A 19,561-nucleotide genomic window follows, 5' to 3' on the forward strand; every position below is an offset into this window, starting at 1 on the left:
CAAATAGGCATAATAAAACACAATGATTTATATTATTTTATAACTACAATGGTGTTAAAATCCTTTGTATATAAATATGAATGAGAATGATGTTCATTAATGAGTAATGATTCAAATTTATGATAGTGTAAAATCGAGTTCTCTATATTAATAATAATATGTATCACATCATAACAAAGAGTAAATATTTATAAATCCTAAACGATTAAAACATTATATCAGACCATAAAAATTAAAACGAAATAGTATACCTTCTTTAGGTAGTAGGTATTAGGTAGGTACGCAATAGTTTTTATACAAATTATAAATAAACTTAAGTCATGCTAATTATTTTATGAATCATACACTACAAATTGTTATGTAGATACTATAGATACCTACCCTAGGCACTAGAAGGTATTGTAGGTACCTAGTATACTGGCTATAATATTTTTTGTTTATACCATACCTATTTTATCTTTCCTATTTTTTATCTTAATTAAATGAATACCTTCATACTTTATGTTTTATGAAGTTTTTTCTGATTTTTAATTATTACCTCTACCATATTGATTTAAAAATGATTTTCACACCTCCTCTTAAAACTTGATAGTTCAGCTAATATATTATAATATAGGTATATTGTATATTATATGAAAAAACAATTTTAGTCGAATATTAAACTAGTCAAGATACATAAAATATACTTATTTTTCAGTACACGATTATTTTTAAATAATTTATTATTAAAATAAAAGTTAGGTAACAGTTAAATTGGCAAAATAATAACTAATAACATTTCGTAAATTACACTTGGTTTTCTCAACAACCGGGTAGGTAAGTAAAAGATATAGAAGTAACTAATGAATTAAATTTTATTGTTTATTGTGCACATGGTTTTTATTTAAACCTTGCTAAAAATGAAAAAAATAGACATTCTAAGTCATAATTATAACTGTTTGCTTGGCAAGTGGCAACATATTATAATATATTATCTATATATTGAAATTCTAATATTTGGTATATTATATAGTTTAAAAAACAAATATTATCCCTCTTAATAACTGCCGAAATTTACAGAACATATTATTCCATAACAGATAATTAAAAACAGATCCAGAATAGGTCACTCTCATGTCACTCACTCTTATCTAATTACCAAAGAACTTTGATCCTCATACGACATATGTCCTAAATTTTCATAAGCACGTTCCCTTCTCAATAATCTTTCATTTGGAGAAGCCCTCAATTAACATAACTCTGGCTACATTTTTAAATTTTCAAACTAATAGATTTAGATAAAAAAACTGTAAATATTTAAATATTTTTTATATATTTTTATTGTATTCCTATAATAATAATGATGATGAAATATTGTAAACATATATAATTTTGTAATTGTAGGCTAATAATCCTTATAATTGAAGCCTTTATGTAAATTAAAAAAAAAAAAAAAAATGTAGGACAATAATAGTTACCCACGACATTTTACATGTAAGAACTAAGAAGGCACGTTTAAATTTTCATTGCCTAGAATGTATACAACTGTAAACTCAATGTTGTGTATATTATTAAAATAATTCACGTACGGTTTCAAATTTTAATATTTATGTATACTTGGCATGTTAAGTGTTTTAATTGCTTATGAGCTGTAAAAATAATAAATAAAATCACTTATTATAACCCTTTTGACATTGGAAAATGAAAATTATATAATTTGGAAAAATTTTCATTTTTATTTCAAGTATTTATGGCAAATTGTTGTTACAAATTTATTTAATATTTTCGTCATGAAATTAAAATCAATTACTATTATTTAGTATCATAATAATAATAATAATACTTAGGTACCTTCCTAAATCCTAAAGGTATAGGTATATTTATTATATGCTTATTGATTATAATAATAATATAGATACCTAGACTTCACCTATCTAAAAATGAAAAAAAATATTCAAATTTCAAATGAATAAGACTAGTCTTAACTTTATATAGTAAAGCGTTTTATTAAAAATTCAATTACAACGTTGTTTTAAATTTGATTTTGAAAGAGGTACATTCATATTGTATACCTACTAGAAATTCAATAGGTAGGTGTAGTTACGAAAATATAAAACACAATGATAACAATTGTAAAAAGTGTACCTATCTAAGAAGTTTTTTAAACCAAGTAAATATAGCAACGTACACAGTAATGGTATTTGAAATTCTAAATTTCAATTAACTTGATGGCTTAAATGGAATATTAAAATTGAAAAATATTATTTAATAGGTTATTTAATATTTTATAACTTTTTGAACACGAGTAGGCACTAGACTTGTGTTTTTATAAGTTATTTAATAATATAAAAGCCAAAATGATATAATATCATTTAAGTGGCAGAATATTTTTTAGTTTTTATATTCTCGTGTGTTCAAAATATTATATAGGTATTCTATCTATAGGCGACTATGCTCGTAAATTGGTGTTTAATGATGAATATAATTATAGTTTTTATTCATAAAATAGTATTAATTTTAATTAAATAAATCTCATAAGAATTTTGATCATATTTCTATAGAAGTCTAGAATAATATATTATTAGATAATATTACATACTAATATTTTAAGATGTACCTACTATGCAATTACGCCAAGAAGATAACACATAAAAAAAAAATGTAATTTGTGTATAATGTGTCATGAGCGCCATGTCTGATAAAGAATATTTTAGACGTATAATTTACGACACGGGTTGCATGTAAATTTTTACAGCTGTTGACCTTTTAGAGCCAAAAGTTCATTTTTCTTAAGTGATTTCCCGTGTTTTGAACTCTTGCGGTTCCGCAAATCGAATAATGTATTATATTTCTCGAATGTATGTGAAATGCCAAGTAAGGTAGACGGCCATGGGGTGGTAAAACACGTAGATGTGTATCTAAAAGTCCAAAACGATTAATCATAATACAGAATGATAAGTAATTATTAATAATTTGTACTATGTGTGATCATAAAATGGAATCAACTAATAAGGCCATAAGTGTACATACACATAAATTGTGTCACAATTTAAAGTTCTAGGTAACTGCAGGATGAAGATGAAGGCACCTATATGAAATAATTAATATTATTACGATAATCTAAAAATTAATGATATTACATTTTTATACCAGATGTCTAGTTACAAGGTAAAAATTGCAGTTTTGTTTGGGATGAATAGATGTTGTGAATTTTCGTTTTAATAACTTCATTTTGGCTGCATAGGTATACCTAGTTTGAATGTGCTTGAAGGTAAAAGGTAGGTATTTGTATTTTTTTAAAACGACGCAAATTGCACTTATAGATAGTAAGATAGGTACATCAGCTGTAGTTCTGTTCAAAAAATAAGTAGATACTTATTACAATGTATTATTATTACTAAGCAATATGTATAGGTACTATATTGAATTACCCCTAGTAGGAACTTAATTGTTTTTATTATAAAAAATCAAAATCAATATTTTAGTTTGAATAAATGAACAAATTTCTGTTAGTATATAAGTAGATAATTTCTAGGTGTTTGTCAAATGTTATTACTTATGCACAAAGCAAAATTAACAACGCAGGTAATAAAAATTGAGGTGTGAATTAGGTGTATTATGTTGCATAAATATTTTTATATTATACAATCGAACTTTATTATTATTTAAGTCGGGGAATTTTTTAAACATTTCTTGATTATATTCCTAAACTATTTTTCTAACGGTACCTAAAACACAAATCTAACGCGAAAAAAAATTCAACAATATTATAGAATATAGATAACTGTTTCAGTTTAGAAAATAGGTGTAGCTCGTGTTTTTTTTATTAGGCAATTTGCATTAATATAGGACGTACAGTGGTAGGGCGTTTTGTTGATATTATTGTTCTATAATTTTATTTATTCATGTTTCCCAAACAAGATAATATCTATTGAAACTTTAAAATATTGGATGCAAACATTTTATACACTAGACCCTGTACGCGTAATTTGAGTATCAGATGATTTGGTACTTATTCGGTAAAATGTTTACATACCTACGTTTAATACAAGGCATATAGGTAAGGTGGTTTTAAATTATGTATTTGAAAATCTAAAATTTAATTCTGATGTGTTAGTAAAAAAACAAAAAATGTATTTAGAATTTATTATTTCTTGTATAATAGGCACCTATACGCGTGTGTGTCTTACTGCATCATTTTGAGACTGTTAAAAGATCCAAACATACACAATAAATATATACATGGTTCTGATTGTCTGAAAGTATTAACAGATCGAAATGGAATTATTAAAAAAAATCTTCATCCATAAGACTAAGTACAAATAGCGAAATATAAACCTATTTTATACAAAATTATTATTGAGCTATGATGATAAATGAAATAATAACCAATAGAGATTGTAACGGTTTCGTATTCGATCAATTATTGTTGTTCTATTAAAATACTGTATATACATATCAGTTAGAATTCCACAGGGGCCTAACAATTTTAATATCAATGTGAATGGGGAAGGAGTTAGATCTCATACGACTAAAAACAATATAATAATTTTTTTTTGTGGGGTGATAAACCCCTTAGCCCCCCTGCGATTTTCGCTTATGTAGTATATAATATAGGTACATGTTTAATTAGTACCTATACGGCTATACCTATTGGTACAATAAAGCATTTTGAAAAGAGCCTAGTATAATAATTAATATGTTATGTTTGTCTGTATATCTTACAACAATTGTCTACAAGTAAATATAATTATAAGGTCCACAAATCATGAGGTTAGGTCAACCTAATCTCTCTCTGGCTGACCTGCTAGCCAGAGAACGGAAAGCCGAGTTCCGCTGGAGGCGAGGAGCTCCTAATGCTCTCACCAAAGTAGAGCTGAGGAAAGGAACTTACTCCATATGGCAGACGAGGTAAGAGACCGAGGAATCCGGTAGCTGGACGAGAAAGCTCATCCCCGACGTGTCTACATGGTGTTCGAGAGGATTCGGCCGGGTTGATTTCCATCTGACTCAATTCCTCTCTGGGCACGGTTGTTTCGGCGAATACCTGTGCCGGATCAAAAAAGCTGACCACCCTCGGTGTGTCGACTGCAATGACCCTCTTGACAACGCTGAGCATGCCATCTTCAAGTGTGATAGGTGGTGGCGGGCAAGGATGGAATTGGAAGCTGAAATCTCGGAAGTCTTCTCTCCAGAAACAGCTGCCATGTCTATGCTGAAATCGAGGAGCCACTGGACCACTGTTGTAGATTTTTTTCATCGTATCCTGTCCACGAGAGAGAGAAAGGAGCGCGAGAGGCAAACTGGGCCAGCGTTAGCAATCATTTAACCTAACTAGTTAAGATGCATGCTTTGTGGGCTGAAAGCCAATTTCACAGGAGTGTGGTTAGAGGCCTCCACATTTATATAATTATTTGTTTAATTATTGTATTGTATCATATTGTGTTATAAATAAACGATGCAGGGGAGCTGGCGAATTGCCTCACCGGCGTTTCCGGCCCCTTGCGATTCATTCGTAAAAAAAAAAAAAAGTCAACCTAATCTAACCTAACATTTCGATTAAGCGCGTTTGACTTTTACGTCACATTTTTTCTTCACAATTTTTTACTCATTTTTGGAAAACTACGTTACGGTGAAATGTATCATTAAGTTATGTATTAGCTATGACTTATTGTTGTTTGTAGTATTGTCCGTACCTCTGAAGAATTAGAAAACGAAGAAAGTAGTTACCTACCTATAGTTGCATATCGCATTTGGATGATAAATATTTGTTGAAACTGTGTAAGTATATAAATATCTCACACAAAATAATACACCGAAATAATGTCACTATAGGTATAATTTGCCCGAAAGACTTACCTATTAATTGTTACTTTCAAATATATATACATATAGACATGTTAGTATATGAAAATACTGTGGAAAATATTATAGTACATACCTTATGAGTATTACAATTTAAAATTCTAAAAAAGTTACTGTTATTGTCGAAAGAAAAAAAGAATAGTAACCTAATACAATAATTATGAACGAACAAATACTAATAAATTATCACGCGAGTAAACAATGACATATGGATGTAAGTATACAATCAAATACAACATCGGAATAATTATACCACGGAGCTTACAATATTCGTGTATAGCACACATTACGCCCCCGAACTTAAACCGTTATAATATGCACCTATGCAGATTGCACTTGGTTAATGAAGTCAATGCGCCCGATACGTCAAAATGTTAATTTGGTTATAAATACCTATTACAGTATTTAAAATCAATGGTAATGCGTTGATATCTGTACCCACAACACAACGGCCGTTCGATAATCTGCGCCGATCTGACCTCAAAAATATTGCACGCCAACTCCACTGCCATTTGCGGGAATATCTGATGGTATTATATTAATTATATTTATTAACAGTTCCTATTGGGTAAAAATCTTGAAAAAATAAATCTAAAACAACGGAAAAAAATCTTCATACCTATTACCTATAATATTACATCATATCGACATCGCTGTAATTAGGTACTTAAACAATAAACGCACGGGAAATACAAAATATAATATTATGACTAATTTAATATTTATTATATTTAATATGTTGTGTTTACATTTTAACTAAACTTTTAGACGATTTGAATTTATTTCCAGTTGATATTTTTGTGGCGGTAATTTTATGCTTCTTATAATTTAAAGTTCTTTTTTATTCTTTGAGTGAGTTTTGAAATTAAAACTCATAATAATGCTAAAATATATCTTAGTGGTGGTTACACGAAAAAGATATTCTCACTACCAAAGTAATCTAGAAGTTCAATGCCAATGCTACAATTAAGAAATATTTTTTGTTTTTCCGAATAATAGAACTAAAAATAATAAAAAATATCCACGTTTTTATTATATTCTTTTACATATTTCATTTAGCCCAATTAATCGTATTCTAATGGTTTTTATTTTTTTCATCATATTTTTTGTTACAATATAGCACAACTGCCAGCTAAAAACTTGTCGATATTTAATTATATTATTAGATTTTATAAACATTTTTTTTGTCCGTGGTATGAGATTTTTTTCCTCAAGCCTAATATATTCTATTTCTAAATCTAGATTAATTTTACTGGACCCCATAACTTATTAGTCCAATGCGAAGTTGTAAACAATACTGAATACCGATATTGATCGTATTTAAAATAACATTATATCAAATTATTATTGTATTGCTATATATAAACGTTGAGCTTTTTGAGCCACCCGTATAATACATAATAATATGTCTACTGGGACCAATGGCTTGGATGACTAGTGTAATGAATGAAGAAGAATATCAGAAACACTGCGTATGCCGTAGGAAATGTGATGCGAGCGATAACGTCGATAGTCTTAGCGATCCGTATTGGGTGTGGTGGCATTTTACGTTTGTTGCCGCCGTTGCTTCTGATATTTTGCTCTTCCTGAATAAAAAATGAAAAATAAAATTATAATTTGACTCTTCAAAACGTTGGTTTTTTAAATTTTTATTTTATGATTATTTTTACTATACCGAACTAGTAAATTCATTTTTATATTATCGTGATGGTGTAGAAATTATTGTAACATACTATGTATTATATTGTTCTTCTGTGAATCCTTTTTTCGAATAGGAGTACCTATATTATATATAGTATACCTATATTCAATTAATTATTAAATTTAGATATTCAACAAAAGTTGTGATTTATCATCAAAAAAATATAGTAATGTAAAAATTGATAAACATAACTGTATTAAATGTTTAACCAGCATTAGATAGGTATCCTAGGTATAATATAGATATTTAATACACAGGTTTTAAATTTAAGCTTAACGCAAAACGCTATTTAATAATTAAATATAATATATCTGTTCCAAAAACAGAAAAATTTGTTTAGTTCAACACTTAAACTATTCTAATAAACGTTTTTATACGCTTATTACAAAAGTATACATACCGTTTTTGATGGGCAGGTGTTGTGTAACAACGAATGTGTGCACACTCCTTGTCCACAACTGGAACATTCCCCTTGGGTCTTGTCACTCTAAATTAAAACAAGTGTAATGCAATAAATTATTATAATATAAAACAATATTAATTCTGATAGAGTTTCAATAAAATGTTATAGGAATTAAAATATGTATTTTATTTAAATAATGATTATTATAGTAAAAAATATTATTGGTATAGGTGGTAAATACAATTTAATATAATACTTTAATTACATTTATCTATACTTTTGATCGTATACACAATAATGAGATATAAAATTATTTAAAGAATATAAATTATATTTTAAACGGTTAGTGTGATTGAATTTTATTACTTGGTAATTTTATAATTTTAATCTCAATTACATAATTATTATTTTTTAGTCATTTTTTGCAATACCAATAGATAGGTTAGGTATACGATATTTGGTTACTGATTATTTTACATTTTAGAGTGTTTCTATAGTTCTCATAAACCAAACAATAGAGTATAATATAAAAGATAAAATAACAACATTGTACCTATATATTCGAGAAAATGTGAAGTACCTACTCATATTGCATTCTAAAGTTTACGCTGGTAGTATAAGAACAAAATGAAACTGAAATACAAATCTAACTCGTCTTTGCAGTTCAGAATTAACTAAACAAAAGGAAAAAAAAATTATAAACAAAACAGAACAGAAATATTTTGTAGCCGTTCATCTTCACTTAATTAATATTGTATCAATTGTAGACAAATGTTACAGGAATGTAGATAAAAATATTATTTGAAAGAACTAATTATCAATTTAAATGTGTCGATTATTATAATACGATTACTATGGTAGAAATATTTTTTTAGGCAGGGGAAAAATAATAGTAAAATAATTTCTTTTAAAGTTTTATTTGAAAACTGTTATCAATAATTGGCCATTACTTACAGATCGATAATCGAATAAACTATTTTATCATCACGGCTTTTAATATAGAACTATGTTTTACAAAAAACTGTTACAATTCGTATGAATGTATATATTATGCACCCCTTCACAGAGATAGGTGGTGGTTTTGATGGGTCGAATACGGAATAACGCACACTGCTGCTACTGCGATTGTGGTATCTGACCTTTGTAATTTATATTTTGTACAATGCACCGCAGAAAGCATATAATTATTATTATTTCTAGTGGAAATATTATGTGGAAACTTTTTTTTTAAATTAATATTTATATATTAATATATTTATTTTAATATTATTTTATTTAGTTTATTTTAAAATTGCACATAAGTCGTTTATATGTGTTTTATGTTATATTATATTTCGTATTTTCGTACCTATAGGCGAAATGTAATTTCAAATTATAGTAAAATATTGTTTCAGTAGGATAAGTATAAACTAGAAGTTTAAGGTTGTGAAAACTGCAAATGTTTTAAGTTACTATAAAATACATATAAAGTATGACCAAATAATTAGTATATGAAACATAATATGTAAGTAAAATATTATGCAGTTGTGTTTCAACCAAGGGTTAATAAACTTTAAATATTTTTATAAATAACAGTTAAAATGTACCAACCTTTTATTTTTATTTTAAGTGTTTCTGATGTACAATGTCATCAGACCTCATACCAATTTATGTCTGATGCAGAGAAAATAAACCTTATCTTTTTTTATAAGATAATATTGTCAGAAAAATGCTAATCAAACTATTAATTATATTATTCAACATATTATATACCTATAATACTGTAGGGTTAGGTTAGGTATTTAATATTTCGTACAAATTAAAACTAATAAATAATCAAGAAAACACGTTTGAGATTTTTTTCCTATAAAAACAAATTTCTATGAAAGTCAAATATTTTTCTCCGTTTTGTTGTATTATATTATTATAAGTGAGTGATATTTCTTCATGTTTATTGTTGTTAATTTAATACTGATATTTAGTTTGGACTTGCCGATACCTAATAATATTTATATTAATAATTATAATTCGTAAGTAACTAAATGTAACTTATATGATTACTCATATTTTTTTTATTGGAGAGTTTATATTGCATAATGAATTATAATCACTTATACCTATATTTATTATATTATTAACTTAGCTTAAAAGTTATATTATTTTACGTTTACGCACATTTTTACTATATTATTAAGTTATATATTTTAATACCTTAGTACTTTAATCTTGCCCTATATTTTGATTAGTGTATTAATTTTAATATAAGTGTTATATTAGGATAATATAGGGAATTCTGGATCTCTCCTTTACCTGTAAATTCATATGACTTTTTTATAGGCAACACGCAGTACACGCTCCTCCCGAAAACCTCCGAAACTATCAATAATTAATCAATATAGGCAACCTGCAACACACATAAAATTCGTCATTCGTCGCAGCCTCCGCCTGAACCGACACGTGACTGACATATATTTTACCCCTTCCCAATGCAATTCCTCCCTTTTTATTTCCCTTTATTGTATGTCGAAATGTACATATCTCTGAAATTTTCGAATACGTCAGCCAACAGCAACACGTCAATTTTTAGATACAAATCACTATATTCTCCTAGGGTTTTGCATTTGAAATGGTTCCATATGAAACTGCGTGTTCGTATTCTTCATCGTCTATATTATGTTCTTCCGTTAATATACTATAAAAATCTGCTTGCTTAGATAAATTCATTTCTTCTAACTTATCCTAACTATCGGTAAGCTCGTAAGGGTACCTATACACCCTTACGTGTGACGAGATTCATATCTCTGGACATGAATGATTTTGTGGTTTCTCTGAACTTTTCGAACTCGGGTGATTTTAGATTTTCTGCAAGTGTCGATAGTTTTGATGGCATGACTCTATAAACCGTATTGAAAAGTTGTTGGAGACGTGTTTTGAAAAAGAAATACACTTTTCTTCGCTGTTTGGAATGATTGTGGTTTCCTAACCATTACATTTTGCTGCATGCGCTAATTATAACTTCTAGTAATCACCTTATCACCGACAATACTAGGACATGACGTCTCTACAGGTCTGTTGTCGCACAAGTGGATAATGTTTCAAAGGCGAGAGAAAGGGAGGCGAGGATGGATTAGAATGTTTAAATGTGTGATTACTAGGTGCCAATTTGAGTGTGTGTGAGTTTTGTATGTATGCATGTGCTATGTTTATACGTGAGTAATATGGTTTATCCGTGTATGTATATATAATGTATGTGTGTGTGTGTGTGTGTGTGTGTGTGTGTGTGTGTGTGTGTGTGTGTGTGTGTGTGTGTGTGTGTGTGTGTGTGTGTGTGTGTGTGTGTGTGTGTGTGTGTGTGTGTGTGTGTGTGTGTGTGTGTGTGTGTGTGTGTGTGTGTGCGCGCGCGCGCGCGCGCGCGCGCTTAAATTTTTGATTGGTGAGATGAAGGAAAAAAAATATCATAAAGGTTCTATGTAATCAAATCAATTATATACTAGAATATTATATTTAAAATAATATTTCATAATATCGGCTCGGGCGGCGGCTGCGACGGCCGACGAGTGACGAAATTTATGTGTGTTGCAGGTTGCCTATATTGATTAATTATTGATAATTTCAGAGAATCTCGGGAGGAGCGTGTACTGCGCGTTGCCTATAAAAAAGTCATGAATTTACATGTAAATTTAAGAGGAAGAAGATCCAGAATCCCCTGTATTATTCTACTTGTTATTAATTTGTAATATTTTTTTTGATGTTATTCTGTTAATTTTGTTGAATACAGATTCAGCTAAGGTATACAATTTCATATAATGTAATGTGATTTAAAATATATCAGCATTTATTTTGATCTATTTAATTTAAAAACTTATTTCTTTTAAACTCTATTTAAAGTATTTAAAAGCTTAGGAATGCCTGCAGATAATATCTTTAAAGTCTTTATCACAATCAAAGACAACGTCATCAAAATCATCTCATTCCACAAACAAATATTGATATTATGTAGGTACAACTTAATCTAGAAAAACCGTTGTATTTAATTATATTATGTAACAATAATATTTAATATTGTGATATTGTTACAACCAAAGTTGAAGTTGTACCAATAATAATAGTAAAATAAGTATATCTGCTATTTACCCACTTTATAGTTACAATTAAAAATATTAAGATAACTCATGTGTCTAAATTTATTATTTAACAACAAGACGTTAGATACCTAATAAATTATTGCGTTAAAAGTGTACAATATTTATCATTACATAAAATGTGATTAATGATTATCAATAAATTGTGTGTCTATGAATGTTGACAAAATACAAACTATAATGTGTAATTTTTATAATAAACATATAAAACAAATTAATTTTTTAATTATTCATACGTCATAGAATTATTGATTATAATAAAATTCAATTTAAATAATTTGAATTAAAATATCATTTATTTGTCCTTGAGTAATCAGGCCAATCAGGGTAACACGTAAACATAAGTATAGGATTCAAAAATTAAAGAAAATAAATCAATAAAATAAAAGGCTACGAATGATATGTATACATTTATTACTAGCATGATAAAATTCTTCATATTTATAGAATGCACTTAATAACTGAATAATTTTTTTCTCGTGAAATTGTATAATATACGTCTAGTCATTATTTAATATTCACGAAAAACGATTTGGTAATGTATAATTGAATAATCTATAAAATATGTTCCTTATGCAAATATTTAAGTTAAGTTCTGAAAATTAAATCCGAAAATATAATTTAGTGTAATACGAAAGTTCGAAATGAGTTAAGAGACAGCTAACAATATTTTATTAGTATTTGAAATATGTGAAGATTAGCAACAATCGAGGCAATATCTGATATTGAATAATTTTATTTTAATAAAATAAAATATGTACATGAAGTACTTAGGAAGGTATCTAAAAAAAAAATAAACAGCCTGTGAATGATATATAAATATAGTTGCCGTTTGGCAATAGGTACTTAAGTTTCCCATTCATTAGGCCAACATCTATCTACGATTTACATGTGTCGCTTACATATACAATGGAAAATACTTCTAAGTTAATATATATATGTAATTTATTAAAATTTGTAATAAGCATTTAAACGCCATAAATTACATACAGCGTAATTACGATGAGTTATATACCTGTGATATATTTTAAGTAGTAAGCTTGCTAAATTATGATATACTGGCTTAGTGCATAAATGTTTTTTTTCTGGATTCAGTTATTTCTAATGCAGGGCATTTACCATATATTACTACATCGGGAATATGGTACATAAATAAATCGTATCCGATATCCTCCAATATTACTTAATTATTATCCAAAATCTTACGTATATTGAATATTTCTCGTTATCCACATAACTTTCATAACTAATCTGATTTGCATCTTGTCGATTTAAGTAACGCTGTGGGAATATTGAGAAAAAAATTGTTTTATAAGTTTTTATTCTGTTAAATTTTGTATAAAAAAAAAAAACACGAAATAAAGCCGAAATGCATTCAAAAGGCATTTACGTTTTTAACATATTATATATATATATACATAGTACATACATAATAATTTTGTCATTGTATATAGGAATACCAAATAAGACATGAGTACGTATAGCTAATGCAATGAGCTATAGAATGCGTTGATGCTTACCAATATTTAAATTTTTAATCAAATTATGTTAGAATTTATGACATTGTATCTCTAACATAGATCCTAAATACTAGGTTCTAGGTATTATGTGTATTGAAGAGTCGTTTCTTAATTTATATACTAAACTCAATATAGGCGTGACCAGACCTTGATGACAATTGGAAGGAGTTGTCATTACTCAAAATAATTGATCTCTTTCTATTATAGCGAGACTGATGAATCCATGACCGTACTATATACCTATTAATTATGCTCTGATTTTACTTCTAATTTTGTTATAAATAAATGTAATTAATTTCAAATATAATATCATCTGTATATTTGGCCTTCAACAACATAATTATCTAAATTTATTATTGTTGTAAGGGCGTTATACTTATACAGTCATATTGTATAAAACGGTAGAAGTTAATTATAAGTCAATAGATGGATAATAATGACTCATTACATTTGTTATATGAACGTTGATGTGTGATAAGTGATAATTGCAAATGAGTGAAACTAGAGTAATAACATATTTATGAATTTACAATTTTTTTTGGTTTCTATTATATGCAAAGTAAATACAAATACAATTTAAAACGTTGTTGATGAAATAACCAACATTTGCAGTGCATATATTTAGGCTGAAAGGAATGCTGAGGTACCACAAGTAATATTGGTATACAAGTATGTATAGGCTTACAATATTATTCGGTAAAAAATTATATTATTCATCATTAATTTTGTATCTGATAAATATGTGAAATAATACAAAATCGTAATTCGTAACACCCCCTCCCCTCCCCCACAATATAATTATCTTAGATTTACCACTTAGTGGATTAGAATATTAATATCAAACTATACATTCGATAAACTAATAATACATGGCACGTATGCAGACAATATCGCTAAAACTACTTTTATAAAAGAAGACAGATGTCTAATGTAATTGTGATGTTTTCAGGTGTTGAGTTTAGATTATGTATATACATATTGTGAAAAGTGTGTGTGTGCAAATGTTTACCGGGTGACATTATAAATTTCATAAAGTTATTATTATGTTATAACAGTATAAAATATAATATAACACACGAACTTTCTAGACAAGAGGATAGTCGCATATAGTATTTTTATCACTTTTATATTAAAATGCAAATGTAATAACCGTATTGTACGATATTTTCGAGCAAAAATAAGTCTTTGTGGCACATTCATTTTGGTGCATACCTCGGTAGTTTTAGATTTGTTTATTATTCTTATTAATACTTTTTGTTTTAAAATGTATCTATCTTGTAGAAATGTTGGTTATAATATGAAAAGTATGAGACAGGTTCGATTTTATTTCCTTTAAAATCTTCAGGTTATTACATTAATATATTATACGGTTGAATCCAAATACGTCATGTGCCTGTATAGTATAGGACTTCTATAATAAACTTCTATTCAAATAATAATTCTTTATAGTAAGCACGTATAATAATTTAATATTTTTATGTCTTTTTTGGATATTTTTCTTTCGTTTAATACTAAAATGTGTAGTATACTGATAGATTTTTCAAACGCATTTCTAATCGATTAAAAAATATTTCACCAGTGTTTTGGCGAGATATCTACTTATTCGCGCTTGGGATTGCTACATGCAAATACAATTATATTATATAAAATCGATTATTGTAATTAAAGTCTGGTGTTATGTTTTTAAAATACGTATACTTAATATTTAAAATGAAAGTAAACTGGAATAAAATATCAGTAAAAAATAAATGCAAGTAATAATGGATGGCTTGGAGTGCTTTATACACTTCTAGTTAGGTATACATATCTTTTAATTTTAGTATATTATATAATATATTAATATTTAATTACTAATGAGTGATGGCTCATAACTTAAAATGTATTCGTAAAACATTGAGGCATATCATTAAATAAAATTAACGAAATTTAACTCTCCAGGAGCCATATACAAATAATTATATTGATTAAATAATTACAGAATTGATATTTTGAGGGAGTAAACATCCATACTATAATATAAGTAGGTATATAATCACAAGCAATTTAAGTTGCCGGAATATGATACGTATTTTATGGTATGCGTACCTATACAGTATAAAAAGAAAAATACTAAATACAACGAAACCTTACTTGCGTTATTTGTTTGTAGTCTTGATCTTTATTCTGGTATACAATTGGTAACGGCCAGTCTGAACGTTTTCGTCCCACATAGTTTACTAACACGAATTCCAATAAACTGGCGTATATACAACACATACACACGCCATCCCAAACGTTCATAGCTGTTAAATTTGATACCACTGGCAGAGTACTTCGGAAACCGTTTGATGTAGTGAAAAAATTCAACATTGTAGTTACACCTAAAATGCACCATGTTGAAATGTTATAAAGTGATTTGTTGTAATCATTTTTATAAGTTTAAGGGAATTTTTTGTTTTTGAAAACAACTATTGTGGTGTAAACCAGTACTTATTAAATTATTGTCTCTTTGATTAAAACCAATTATTTGTAGAGACGTATGCATTGGCGGTACACTAATGTTTAAATTTTAAATTTACTAAATCACTTAACAACTTCAATATATTCGAGTATATATTATTAAGTTTGTAATGAATATATAATTTTAAATATTTAAAAATGATTTGTCGTAATATAAAACTTAAAAGTGTATTTTAGTGTTTATAAAAAATGTCCAAAATATGACGGCTTGGTAGTTTTTTACTAAACCTATACGTCATAAAAATGCATGAATACCTTTTTGAGTTTAATTTTTGACCTTTGAGGTTAAAATGTATTCCGAGATATAGCAAAAATGGAAAAATGACATCATTTTTAAATCTAATTGTTTAAATTTTATCTGCATTCAAATTTCGGTTAAATAAAATCAAAATTATCATAAATATTATTACTTGTATGATGATCTAATATCGAGTTTTTGTTTCGATCTATCATGGACCATGTTAATTAAGTAATAATATGTTACATGTCATCTATGTTGCTTATATGAATGATTATAATACCTTTATATTTTGAATTTCGATAATGACTGTTTGGTTGTATTTAAATAATGTTTAAATGCTATTAATATGCTGCTTAATTAAATCATTGATTACATATAAATAAATATTTAAAATTCTAAAATATTTTATTTAACGATTGTTGTAAACTTTATTATTGAAAATGGAGGATACTTTATTTGGCTTTTGAATGAAATAATATAGTTACGGTAGATTAAAATAAAATACCTATCATTACTCTTGCCGGCACTGCATTCCATTCAAGAAAGAAGGTGATGAATGATGAAGTTACCAATATTATACCAGGTATGAAAACCGTAGTAAAATAGAATGCTCTGTCTCTGGTAAAAATCAAATTCACTTCAAGACAACTATAGTTACCTGTAAATAAATAATTATTGGTCGACATTATGTGACGTGGATTATAATAATATAAAACTCACTTAACTAAAATATGTAATATTAGAAACGTTGTAAAAAAACTAGCATATACTTTTATAAATCCCTAATTACAATAAATGAAATATTGATTAATAATTATTTATTATAAATAAATAGTAATTTAAATATTATAAAATAAATTAAATCAGTATTTTCATAAAATAAAACGGTTGAAATTCTTTACATTTTAGGTGTACCTATATTATTTATTTGTTTGTGTGTTATTAAATTCTCTATCGAAATAATTTTTCAAATTTTTTTTAACTCTAACATTATGGATGGATTTTTAAATTGCCTATATTTTTTGTTACAAAGATAGTGGGCAAACATTCGGAAAATGATTATTATTTTATCATATGTGTGTAATCTAAACGTGCTTCGTTTAGAGTTATTAAATGTTAGACAGCAATTATTTATCAAATATCGAAATAATTAATTATGTTTTGGCAATTTAGTTTAATTTAAAGTACGCTGATATTTTTCTAAAATAACAGTAGTTAAATATTAATGATACGAACATATATAATCATAAACATAAAATATACTATTTTACCTCTCCAACTTCCAGTCGATGGGCATTCAGTTGTATGGTTCCGGTCTAAGTATGCATTTAAAGTTTTTAACGATGGTGATTTCTTCAAAGTGCTTTCATCATTTTTCCAGACATATTTTATAGCTGACATTTCATATGATACTAAACAGAATAGATGACAATCAAAAGTGATGTATAATATATATAAAATGCAATTTCGTTGCTTGTACACACAAAATGAAATATATAGTAGAAATATATAACATAACAATAATCGTATTTACGACTTTTTCATCTCATAAAAATACTTTTTATTAAGTCACACTTCATTACTTTAATGAAGACAAACCAATAACTTTTATGATGAGTCATGTCGTAAAAACAAGATACAATTCGGATCGTCGTACCTTGTTTACAAAAATAAATTTGTTATTTTATTTATCACTTAATAATGTAAACGTTATGAAAATAAAATAATATTTACTGCTTTCCATTGAAAACGTGCACTGCGGATCATCAAACGGAAATATGTTCAATATACCCTGGCAAGACAATATCAAATGGCGTCTGAAAAATTGTTAAGTTTTATTTCTAGGTACACTTATATTAATTTATAATTCTAAAATACACATGTTAGTAATAAACGTAGGCTGCTTTTTGAAGTTTTTGTGGGTAGGCAAATTAAATTTACGTATTTCGTCGTTTACCGCTTTGCCTTATCGCTTCTTTGGAACATTTTACAGCCCACGGGTATGCCAACATGTTTATTACCGGTCAGGATCTAACGAGTGTGCGGGAAACCCTATAGTATACTGTATACAACTATATATGGGCATACTAACAAATAGACTACACAACTTTACAAAGCAGACAGATATCCCATATTTGAAATTTGAAATGGGACCAGGCGGTAGTGTGATGTACGGTTATAATTACCTCATTAAATAATGGACACTGCCGTTCCTGTAGATCCTCAGAGAAAAGTGTACTGGTATTAGCGATGCTTTGAAATCGCCGTGCATGATGAAATACGTGTCCGGCACCCAAATGTCCCCGTGGTGGTGAATAGCGTTTAGAAAATCATATCGGCTTTGGTTCGAGTACCGCAAACGAGGGTCATACCATTGTTGTTGCAGTAAAAATTCAACCTCGTACTTCTAGACAAAACAAGCGAAATATAATTAGATAATAAGTAAATATTAAGCGAATTATTAAATATATATTTATGCAGGTAAATGGGATTAGTCCGTGGCAAGGACGTGCACATCATTAAAATTTAAAACGATCGATTTATATTGAATGTTTTTCCTTACCAAACTAGACTCGTCGGGTGAGGCCAGACTGAGTAATAGCACGCTGACATTTACTAATAAAGGCCCTAGAAATGCATGGTTGTATTATAATATTATATTTGCCATATTGGATAAATTTAATTGGTATGATGTCTATAGCCATATTTACCTTTACGAATAGGATGTCTGTTGGCTGATGGAAGTATCACTCTTACGTCTTGAGGCGTTTTCATCCCGCAACAAAAATCTTGATCTAAACATGCACATGGTTTTTATATATTCAGAAAAATAGTTGTTTTTAAACAAAGAATTGATTTTAGAATTAATTTATTATTGCAGTTATTGTTTTAACTGTTCACCTACGCTAATATGTGATGTATAGTGTTTTCATATACATATATTCATTTTAATCCAATTTTTTAATTTTTTTTATGATCATACCCATACTTGTATTAAATTTCCGTTTTAAGACATCGTAAAATTGTTACCTAAGGTATAATAAATTATAAATATCGTTTTTAACAAGCTTATATATACGGAGCTTAATAAAGTAAATCAGAGAGTAATTTTTGTTGGTCTGTGACGCTTTGTGCATTGTTTTTATTGTTATAGGTACCTACATAGTATTATTTATATTTATCTCTTATATATCATAAAATATGCTTTGAAATTTGTAAAACGACCACAGA

General features: G+C 27.7%; 1 protein-coding gene and 1 long non-coding RNA gene across 4 annotated transcripts in view; one reads left to right on the top strand and one right to left on the bottom strand.

Annotated features, from left to right (window-relative positions):
• Positions 1–5,800: 5,800 nt before the first annotated feature.
• The window catches only part of LOC107161269 (glutamate-gated chloride channel alpha-like), a 90,051-nt gene continuing 76,290 nt past the window's right edge, over positions 5,801–19,561 (bottom strand). The window contains exons 5-14 of one of the 2 annotated variants that reach the window (XM_089224022.1): positions 19,042–19,125; positions 18,894–18,958; positions 18,517–18,737; positions 18,065–18,147; positions 17,602–17,742; positions 16,836–16,988; positions 15,721–15,950; positions 13,277–13,351; positions 7,947–8,033; positions 5,801–7,430 (exon numbers count right to left, since the gene is read on the bottom strand). In XM_089224022.1, the coding sequence (XP_089080148.1) occupies positions 7,254–7,430; positions 7,947–8,033; positions 13,277–13,351; positions 15,721–15,950; positions 16,836–16,988; positions 17,602–17,742; positions 18,065–18,147; positions 18,517–18,737; positions 18,894–18,958; positions 19,042–19,125 (1,316 nt within the window). In that variant the 3' untranslated portion in view covers positions 5,801–7,253. The remainder of the gene's footprint in view (positions 7,431–7,946; positions 8,034–13,276; positions 13,352–15,720; positions 15,951–16,835; positions 16,989–17,601; positions 17,743–18,064; positions 18,148–18,516; positions 18,738–18,893; positions 18,959–19,041; positions 19,126–19,561) is intronic. The other variant, XM_089224023.1, reaches the window with a different exon arrangement.
• Positions 18,037–19,561, top strand: part of LOC149057583 (uncharacterized) — a 99,130-nt gene continuing 97,605 nt past the window's right edge. For both annotated transcript variants that reach the window (XR_016191052.1, XR_016191053.1), the window contains exon 1: positions 18,037–18,175. This is a non-coding gene — a long non-coding RNA (uncharacterized LOC149057583). The remainder of the gene's footprint in view (positions 18,176–19,561) is intronic.

This window comes from Diuraphis noxia, unplaced genomic scaffold, assembly GCF_037042655.1.
Source record: "Diuraphis noxia isolate RWA-SAM2 unplaced genomic scaffold, SU_Dnox_SAM2 contig0003, whole genome shotgun sequence".
In the NCBI taxonomy this organism is placed as follows: Eukaryota; Metazoa; Arthropoda; class Insecta; order Hemiptera; family Aphididae; genus Diuraphis; species Diuraphis noxia.